This window comes from Myotis davidii, unplaced genomic scaffold, assembly GCF_000327345.1.
Source record: "Myotis davidii unplaced genomic scaffold, ASM32734v1 scaffold705, whole genome shotgun sequence".
NCBI lineage: Eukaryota > Metazoa > Chordata > Mammalia > Chiroptera > Vespertilionidae > Myotis > Myotis davidii.
Window position 1 is genome coordinate 170,153 of NW_006296405.1, and position 10,380 is coordinate 180,532.

At 53.2% G+C, this 10,380-nt stretch overlaps 1 protein-coding gene across 2 annotated transcripts in view; it reads right to left on the reverse strand.

Moving 5' to 3' along the window:
* CPA5 (carboxypeptidase A5) overlaps positions 1 to 9,165 on the reverse strand; it is a 20,452-nt gene extending 11,287 nt beyond the window's left edge. The window contains exons 1-3 of one of the 2 annotated variants that reach the window (XM_006771369.2): positions 9,050 to 9,165; positions 7,803 to 7,884; positions 6,603 to 6,737 (exon numbers count right to left, since the gene is read on the reverse strand). In XM_006771369.2, coding sequence (XP_006771432.1) covers positions 6,603 to 6,737; positions 7,803 to 7,884; positions 9,050 to 9,165 — 333 coding nt within the window. The remainder of the gene's footprint in view (positions 1 to 6,602; positions 6,738 to 7,802; positions 7,885 to 9,049) is intronic. The other variant, XM_015568872.1, reaches the window with a different exon arrangement.
* Between the last annotated feature and the right edge of the window lie 1,215 nt (positions 9,166 to 10,380).

Genomic DNA, 10,380 nt, shown 5'->3' on the forward strand with positions numbered 1-10,380 from the left:
TTACAGCCCTCAGGCTGCTCTGAGAGGAAAGGGGGAGAGAGAGAAACCTCAGAAGGCAGCCATTTGCCTCCCTGGACGCCAAAACCTGACAGGGAAAGTAATACCTCCGTGTGAATTAATTTACGACAGGAGTGAGGAAGGACGGGGGGCATTAAGCAGAGAACAGCACCTCCAGGAAGAGGGAGGGGAGGAGACGGAGGGCCCCCAAAAGTGAAGTTGACAGCGGAGGGAACTCACTGGGCAGCGCAGCGGGGCTCGGACCACAGACAGGAAATGGACACAGCTCAGAGAATCAGTGGGGCGGGGTGGGGGGTGGCGAGGGGAGAGGGGCGCTGACCCCGCTCTGTGACCACAGCAGTCCCTCTCCTCAAGGGCCCTGCCCTGCTCTTCCAGGCCTAACGTTTGCAATAGCAGCTACACGGCGGGTGGTAACTACAGTCCATGCCTATGGGGGTTGGGGAGAAGGTAATAGAGTGGGGGTGTTAGAATGGACCCCCTGACAGATCAAGGCTAAACTATGGCATCACTGCCCAAAAGGCAGCTGAAAACACCACACAAACAACAACGACAACCTCTGAGGAGGCAGCTGGCACAAGGGCGAAGGGTGCTGGGCCTGGAGCAGCTGTCTCGGATGAAATCCCGACGGTCTCACTGACTTGGGCAAGTGGCTAATTTCTCTGTGTCGCCATTAAATGGGGGTCATGTTACCACATACTTTAGCAGATGTTCTCATGAACATTAGAAGGGTTAATACGCCTAAAATGCTTAGCACATCGCCTAACATGTAGAAAATCCTAGCTGTGCTAATGACCGTGACAACGACAGGACAACAAGAGGAGCTCTTGGGGTGACTCCAGGACTCTGTGATGGAGCGATCAATGGGAGGCACAACCAGGAAGTCTGGATTCCTCCCGCGGGGAGCGGTGTGTGTAGGACTTGGGGAGGCAGAGCACTCTCATGAATGGTCGCTTGTGTGAGTCCGTGAGCACCTGCTCCCGCCAAGGATTAGTCCTTCAGTCCATGTCCCCGCCTCTGCCTCTCCCTCAGGGCCTTACCCCTGAGGGCCTCCTCCTTCCCTCGCCTTCTCCTGCACTCATCCCTACCTGTCCTCCTCTTCTCTTTATTTAATTATTATTTTTTAATCAATTTTTTAAAGCCTCACCTGAGGATATTTTCCCATTGATTTTTAGAGAGAGGGAAAGACAGAGAGAAACATCAATGTGAGAGAAACACTTCGCTTGGTTGCCTCCTGCAGGCACCCCGAACCAGGGGCAGAGCCTGCAACCAAGGTACATGCCCTTGACTGGAATCGAACTTGGACCCTTCAGTCCACAGGCCGATGCTCTATCCACTGAGCCAAACCAGCTAGGGCCCTCCTCTCCTCTTTAGAGCTGCCCCCTCCCCCACCCCACCCCAGTCAACAGCATTTCTACTTTTGAATCTCTTCCAAACAAGTGTTTATGGAGCACACTGAACACTAAAGATACGATAGTCTAGTAGGGGATACAAACAATAAACAGGATAAATAAGTCAATTACACAGGATAATAAAAGGCGGTAACTGCCAAGGAGAGAAATAATTCAGAGGCAGGAAGGAGGGAATTGGGGAAGTATGGAGAAGAAGGGTGCACTTTAAAATAAGGTGAAAGGGTGGCATGTGAATAAGATTCTGAAAGCAGTGAGGGAATAAGCCAGGCAGATAACTGTAGAAACAGCATTCCAATTGTAAGGACCAGCATGTGCAAAGGCCCTGAGGTGTGAATCTAGTCAGGAAAGGGTCAGGCAAGTTTGAGGTACAGCAAGGAGGTCCGAGTGTCTGAAGCAGAGTGAGCAAGGGGGAAATAGTGAAGAGTGTGGGACTCAGATCATGAAGAACAGGGGGTGGGGGTGGGGGGAACACCTGGCCCGTGAGCCATATAAGGCAGAGAAATCATGTGGTCTGGTCCTACCAAGGCATTAGGGGTGAATTAATTAAATGTTTGACCAAATCTAGCAGGCTAATTTTTAAAAAATATATTTTTATTGATTTCAGAGAGGAAGGGAGAGGGAGAGAGAGATAGAAACATCAATGATGAGAGAGAATCACTGATTGGCTGCCTCTGGCAGGCCCCGCACTAGGAATCAAGCCCACAACCAGGGCATGTGCTCTGACCAGGAATCGAACCATGACCTCCTGGTTCATAGGCCGATGCTCAACCGTTGAGCCATGCTGGCCAGGCAAGCCGGCTAATTTTTAAGTTGATAATTTCGTTTGGCTCTCGAATGATGTTATAAATATCCAAATAGCCCTCGGCACGGCACAAAAAAGGTTCCCCACCCCTGATCGAGCCTTACAGCCATTTTAAGGACTTTGGCTTTTACTCTGCATTGGAATGGCATTGAGGGTTTTAAACAGAGGAGTGATATAATCAGACTTGAATATTTTTAAAGGACCCGTGTGGTTGCTGTTTTAAGACCAGGCAATAAAGCCCTAGCTAGCCCGTTTGCTCAGTGGTTAGAGCGTCAGCCCTCAGATTGAAGGGTCAAGGGTTCAATTCCAGACAAGGGCACATACCTCAGTTGCAGGCTCCATCGCCGGCCCCGGTCCAGATCAGTGGGAGAGGCAACCAATCGATATGTCTCTCTGACATTGATATTTCTCTCTTTCTATCTCTCCCTTCCACTCTCTCTAAAAAGATCAATGAAGAAAATATTCTCAGGTGAAAATTAACAAAACAAACAAACAAACAAAGACTAGGCGGTAAGGAGATAAGGGAGGGGTCAGGGAGGCCAGTTAGAAAACTATCCGGGAGGCAGCTGAAGGAGTGTTGGCCCAGGCGGTAACAGCGATTTCCTGATGGATTGGCTATGGGATGCGAGAAAGGAGTCAAGCGTGACTCCAACAATTGAAGTAGAATTTCCTGAGATGAGGAAGGCCGCAGAGAGCTCTCTGGGGGGCCTTGGAAGCTCGGTTGGGACAGTGAAGTTTGAGATGCCAGCAAGGTAGTGAGTCTGGAGTTCAGGGGAGGTACGTGAGTCTGGAGCTCAGGGGAGGTACGTGAGTCTGGAGCTCAGGGGAGGTACGTGAGTCTGGCTGGAGCTGTGAATATGGGAGTGTTCAGGAGGCTGATGGTATTCAATGCCATGATCCTTGGCCTCGAGGGGACAGAGAAGAGGTCAAAGGACAAAGCTGGGAAACAGGAAACCACCCTACAAAGGAGCAGCCGGTAAGATGGGCGACCCGACCCAGGCGACCCAGGCGGGTGCAGACTTCCAGGCTTGCCCTAAGGACGAGGAGAGACTGGGTGGTAGCTGGAGGTGGGGGAAACGGATCAAGGGAGGATTTTTTTTTAAGGTGGGATAAATAACTCTGTATTTGTAAGCTGATGGGAGCGATTCAGTTGAGAGGGGGAATTGGTGAAGCAATATTTACACTAAATTGTGTTTTGCTCTAGATGCTCAGAGGATGGGTGATTTTTGTTGTCTCCTGTATGCTTTTCCCTATTTTCCAAATTACCTAACATGAATATTTATTAATTTTGTAATCAGAAAAAAAGCCATTAAAATCCACAGAGCTGATTGCTCAGGTGAAGCTTTTCCACGGTGACTCATCTACAGGAAACAACAACCACCACCAAAGGGCTGACAAGAACGAGGAGGTGAAGAAAAATTAAATGCAAATAGAGCTCACTCAGCATCAGATAATTTCTTGCCTGGCCCACTGCAATTTCCTCACCACCCTTCCCCCCTCCCTGCTCCTGTCCCCAACTCAACATTGTCACCGTCAGAGGGATTTTTCTTCAATGCAAATCTGACCATGTCAGAGACCTCCACGGGCTCCCTTGCCGTTTGGGGGATAAAATCTTGACCTCTTCACCCCGCGGAGGATGCCCTTTGTGATCTGGACCGGCCTCATCGCCAATCTGGGGCCCCCTTCCCCTCCCAGTCCCCCCTCTCTGCTCTTCAGCCACACCGTAATTACCGCCTTTTCAGAGCAACTTGCAGGGCCTCTTGTAGTCGCTCCCATAGCAACCTGCTCCACTCCCTCCGTGCACTCATCCACTCCATTGTAATCACTGCTTCACTCCCTCCGCTCCCCGCCCCCACCTCACTCAGCTCCCTGGATACAGACCAGTTCTCATCTTTGTATTTCCAGCACCTTGCCCGATACCCAGCACAGAGTACACACCGCCATATCTGTGTGTGGAATGAATAAACCCGAATGAATGAACCCAACTCTTCTGTCTCAAGCATCCCTCTGACCATGGGGATGTGGAGTGGGGGGGGGGGGGGGGGGGGGGGGGGGGGGACATGTCCCTCTTCAAATCTCTCCAGTGCCTCTGGCCAAAGTGAAGGCCTAGTTCTATCAAGCAAGCTCGCCCTCTTTCCTTTCCTTCTCCCATCAACTCATTCAGCCAGCATTTATTAACCCCCAGCTAGGCGGCAGGTCCTAGCGTAGGCTCTGGGGCATAAAGATGGATGCGGAGCACGGTCCTGGGCCTTGTGGGGCTCAGGGGAAGAGGTGTGTGTCCCTCTGGGCATGCTCCTCCAGAACCTACCAATAGAACAATTCAGCAGACAGTTGTTGAGGGCCCACCACGCAGGAAACACTGTGCCAAAGACCGGGGCTGAGAAGATCCAGAAGACAGAAGAAATCAGGCCTCTGGGTTCATCGCCGGAACAGCAGGCCGGAGGCCAGAAACCTGAGTGGTGCGAAGCCCTTCCCCTCCTGTTCGCGCCTCTGAGCTTTCGTCCTCCTGGACACCTTTTCCCTTCATCGCCACAAATCAGCGCGGCTCAGCAGCCTCCCCCACCCCAGCTCCCTCTAAGCCAAAACTGGATCTCACATCTGACAATCGGAGCTTGATGTGTTGCAGACAGAGCGAGTTGGTGAAAATCCTGCCTGGCTGGGTTAGGGCTGAGAGTCCAGGGCATTTTACTGAAAAATGAGTAAAAATTCCCCCCAACCCCCCACCTCCAGGGACTCCAGAGCTGGGGACCACAGTGAGGGGAGGGGGGTCGGCGGGAGGAGGTTACAGGCTGACAGAGAGAGGATGGACCAGCTTCAAAGGAACTGGGGGAGGGGAAAGGGGGAAGGGGGAGGGAGGCAGGGCTCAGAGGTGCCTCTGGAGCTATTCCTGATGTGCAGAAACCAACAGGAACTTTTTAGAGACCTTTTCATATCTGTTTGCCAAATGCTGCGGGGTTTCCAGGATGGAGAGGGAGCAGGGAAATGCAAACTTCAAAACGCAGGCATGGGCTACAATGAGAACGGAGCGCGCTTTCTTTTGATGTGGTGGCCTCTCTTGTCTGTGGGAGTTTCCCCATTTTTGTTTGTGGGGATTTAATTAGAGAAATAGCCCACCCCCCACATGTGGAGCGGGAAACAGATGTGCCTGATGAGGATAAAAGTCTTTGAATGGACCTAAGTGCCCCGGCCCTGTGCTCGCCTGGGAAAGTAATGCCGCCTAATGCGTTTATCCCCTGGCATGTGGTGTCAAGTGTGTGCGCCGCAGGAGACTCTGTGTTCCCACACTCGGGGGAGAGGAGATTAGCTGCAGCTCTGCGTGTTGGGAACGAACCCCGGGGACACAGTGCTACAGGTACCCCACAGCCTCTGAGGAGGGTGCCCAATTGCTAGAGGAAGGGGGCCCCTGGGAACATCCTCGAAGACAAAACAATTGAAATAGAATTCCATAGTGTTCAGAAAAGATGCTGGAAGGGGCAGCCACCAGGGGGGCCTGGGGAGAAGGGGTTCCCAAGATGAAGTCTCCCTTTGCCCTACCCAAGGGCCGGTCTGCAGCCACTTCTCCCAGAGCTGTTCCCCTGGGGCAGTGGTCGGCAAACTCATTAGTCAACAGAGCCAAATACCAACAGGATGACGATTGAAATTTCTTTTGAGAGCCAAATTTTCTAAACTTAAATTATATAGGTAGGTACATTGTTATTAACTTAGTTCGGGCACTCCTAAGTTGGCCTTTGCTAAAAATGTCCTCAATCTGAGGTATGTTCGATGAGGTCGACCCCTTCCAACTCTCTCATCCACTCGTCTTGTATACTTGTTTCAGATAGACAAGTGTGGCTGGGAGAGTTGGAATCCTGCGGCCTGCCTGCACCACATCTGCCCTAGCGGGACCAACTGACACCCCCCACTTCTTCTAACTCCACTTCAAAATAGACTCCCAGGCCGAAAACCGACTTCTGCGCATGGGCCACGAAGTTTCAATCGCACTGTACGTGCGCGCCCGCACGTGGTATTTTGTGGAAGAGCCACACTCAAGGGGCCAAAGAGCCGCATGTGGCTCATGAGCGACGGTTTGCCGACCATGGCCCTGGGAGAATCCTGCCCGGGAGAGGGGCCTCGGACGGAGAGCCCTGCGGTGGAGGGGGGCAGGGAAGCCACAGCAGGGCTCACACGGGACTCCTCTGGCATGAAGGGACTCCCTGGGGATGGCTGGGACACCACGGGGACCCGGAGGGGCAGTCAGGAAGCAAGGGGGGCCTCCAGAGCTGCCGCACAGAAGCCAGAGCTACTTCCTCCAGCTCCCTTCTCCACCTGAGCCCTGGGTCTTTTTTCTCCATGTTGAGCCAGAACCAGAAAGGCAGCGCTGGGCGGGCCCTCACCTGGATGTCCTTGATCATGACGCTGTAAGCGAGGCCGTGAGACTCCAGATAATCTTTGACGTCTTTCAGTTCAGAGAAAGGAACTCTCATGTCCACAGGGAGGCTGGGCCTGGCTGGGCCACGCCAGAAGTCCACCTTGTTCACAAACGAAAGAAAAACGGGAGCCTGTGTCCCCTGTCCTTACACACGACCCTGTAGCGCCCTGGAAAACCAGGTGATCTCCTACAGAGAGGAAAGGGCCCCGTTCCCTGATGAAACCCTAAGGCCGAGCAGGAAGATGTGCAACCATAAAAGATCCCCAGGTCACTGAGTTTCTGCCCCTAAAGTCGGGGCCCTTTCATCACCCAGGCTCACACTGCAATGTTGCCCCAGTCCCAGAGCCCAAAGCAGTTGCTACAAAAGAGACAGCTCCTCCTCTGGAACATGAACATGGACAAGAACATGGTCAGAAGACAGAGGCCTCGCTGCCCCCAAACCTAAAAAAGTAGGAGAGGCCTCACCCGGAGTCCCAGGTCATTCGAATGCTCCGTCCATTTTTCAGTTTCTAAAATGGACGGAGTGACTATCAGGCGTTACGAGAGTGGGCTGGTAAGGGCACTCATACAAATCGGAACGAGGGCTCTGGGCCACATCCAGAAATAGCTGGTTGTTTCAACAGCCCTCAAACAGAGTCCTTCTATTACAGTCGTTGACGGAAATGTTTTCCATTGTGGAATACTCACAGAGGACAAATGTTCTTGGAAACCAATGCTCATCTGACAGGGACGAGCCCAAATAAAACACAGGTTTGCCAAGCGAAGCCCTTCCAATTCTTTCAATTGGCAAACAGATGTGCCCAGTCTGCGTGCTGCATGGCATCCCACCCAGAGACAGATGTGCCCCCCACCCCGTGTGGCTTCAGGACATTTTAGCTGGATCCAGAGCGGCCCGCACAGGGTCCCCTCAGTGGCCCATCCAGGACAGAGGGGAAAGCCAACAAGAGCTGCCCAGCCTTCTGGGCAAGTGCTCCCAGCCTTTCCTGAAGAGGAGCCACCGTTGATTTTTCCATAGTTCTGTGATGTTTGGCAGAGCCATCAGAGAGCAGGTTTGGGGCAGGGGACTGGGGGATGCGGGGGGCTGGGGAGGGGAACCAGGGAGCCAAAGGTGCAAACCACTGTGAGAGAAGGGAGAGCATGTCCCTGAGCCCTGAGCAGTCCTCACCTTCTGGGGCGTCAGGCCCTCCAGGTCCCTGAGAAGGGAAAGCTGCATCTCATTTTGAGCCAGGATTCGAAGAACCTGGTCCCTGGAAAGACATGGGAGGGGCAGAGGGAGCGGCTGAGAGGGGTTCCTGGAAGGCTGTGCTGCTTACAGGAGCCAGCGTGGAGAAGACACTGGGCTGAGGGGGCCTGGTAGGCAGGCTGGGGGGCACTTGGCCATGTGAAGGCTGAAGGACTGAGCAGAAGGGCTTGTAGCTCTGGGAAGCCTGCAAGTCCTTCATCCTGGGGCCAGCAATCTCCGCCAAGAACAGACCACCCAGTGGACCAAATAAACCCGTCTGTGCTACTAATGAACCCAAGGACCAGACAGGGAAAGAAAGATGGGGAAGGAATGAGGGGAGTGGAGGAAGGTGCAAGAACAAGAGGCCTGAGGGAGAAAGGAGTGGGGTTATAGGATACTGGGGTTACAGGGACAAACGATGGCCCAAGTGCTCTGCATACAGCTGTCCCAAGGCCATGGTCTGTCTACACCTGGTGTCCAAACTTCTTTCTCCCAAGAGCTTGGGGACATGGAAGAGGAGGTCGGCCTCACTCTGCCTTCTGGGAAAACTGAGCTCCCTCCTGTCTTCCTGCGGGGAGTGGGAGGCGGTGGAACTGAGCAGCCTGCAGCGTGACCTCTAGGGTCTGAGGCCTGGGATGGCGTTGGCTCCATCCCTGACTGGCTCTGAGACCGTGGACAATGTACCTGCTCTCTAAGCTTGTATCTTCCTCTCTAGTGCGGGGTCATTGGGAGGCTGGGAAATTGTGTCCTTACTGGCCTGGTGTAGAACACTGGTGCTTGTGTTATTTAAAGGAGTATAATCCTACATCCATCTTTGGTAGGGGGTATAGTCTTTTGGGGGTTACTAACTTCTTTAAGAATCTGAGAAAAGCTATGCACCCTCCCCCAGAAAAAAAATACATACCCCCAAAATTATGTATGATTTCATGGGTTCTTAGAGCCCTAAAAGCTTAACCCAAGAGCCCCAGATTGAGAATTCTGGGTTTGGGGGGGACAATAACCCAGCCGTGTGCCCTACCCTTGATCACGGGAGTGGGAGACTGCGGAGTTGGAAGTGGGTTCAGGGTGAGAACCGAAGTCCTGACTCTGGGTGCCTTGACCAAGTCCCAGCGGACAGCCACCTCCCCACTGGGACACCCGGCCCCCGGGCGCCTGTTAGTCCTTCCTTCTGCTACGGAGCAGCCACTCACCCTGTGAAATTCATTTGGCCCAAAGCTGCTGCCAGGATAAAGCTGCAGACCAGGAGCGTCCGTCTGTCCACCGCGGGCAGCCCAGGGCCCCAGCCTCCTGCCCGGGCGCCCTGCATGCTCCCTCCTCCAGGGGAGCGTCAGGAGGTTGCCTGGCCTGAGGACATGGCCCAGGCCTCAGGCCCGGCAGCACCTAGAGGCCGGCAGCCCCGGCCTGAGGATGGGCGTGAGGCTCTCTCTGGGGAGGCCCAGCCACACACTGGCGTTGGGAGAGCTAAGGCCGCCCCTTCCCACTTCTGGGCAAATCCTCTCCTGGAAACGGGGGAGGAAAGAGGGAACGAGGAAGACAAGGCCCTTGGCTTTCTTTCTTCCCTGGAGGTTTACTGGGCCAGCATGTTGTGAACGTCAAATCCACCATCTTGAAAGAAAGATAAGAGTAACTAGAGACCCAAGGAAATCACTCCTTTCCTCCCTCTTCACTTAATTCTTTCCTTTTTGCTCTCCTCCCTCCCCATCCACTCACACTTTCCCTGGGCCATATCCTCCTCACACATAAGGGTGTGGGCGCCATTGAGAGAACTCTGGGTTTAGAGGCAAAGACCGGTGCTCACTTCCTGTCTAAAAGAGCTGGGGTAATTGACTTCATCTCTCTAAATCTCCGTTCACTCATCAGTCAAATGGGGTTAATAACACCTCCCTTCCCTACCTCACAGGGGTTCTGGGGGTGGGTTGGCAGGGGGGGAGGGGCGTATTAGCAGAGACAACTTGGGTGAATTGGCTGGGCAAAGCCCTCAAAATGGAATGTATTATTATTTCAAAGACGTTAACTCTTAGTCACAACTGCATCTTAGGTCAGTGCTCCAATTGCAACGGAGAAGGGGAAGAGAAGAGAATGGAGAGGGGAACCGAGGAAACGTATTGCATGAGAAGGAATTCAGCGAAGAGTCCCTTTTCTCTGCCTTCAGGTGGTCCCCATTATGCCGGGGTAGGCAGTGAGTTTTCTGCTGGACAGGAAGGTCCCTGCAGTCATCATTATAGTTCTCAACAGACAGCAGAGTCAATTTCTCGGTCCTGCCAAAGCCCCGCACAGCCCCCTTTATGGTCTGGCAATAGCAGGAATAAAGCAGAGGCCAGCACACACAGCAGTCATATTGGAAGCAGAGCCTGAAAGATGATGCCTGAACGGTAAACGATGAATCTAACAGAAAAGCCACAGGAGGCAGAGGAGAGGCAGAGACGGACGAAATCCAACAAAGTTGTTCAGCGGAGGATGTCAACAAAAGGCCACTTAACTGTCACCAGCCATTCTCAGCAGCCCCCCTCCCCATCTGTCC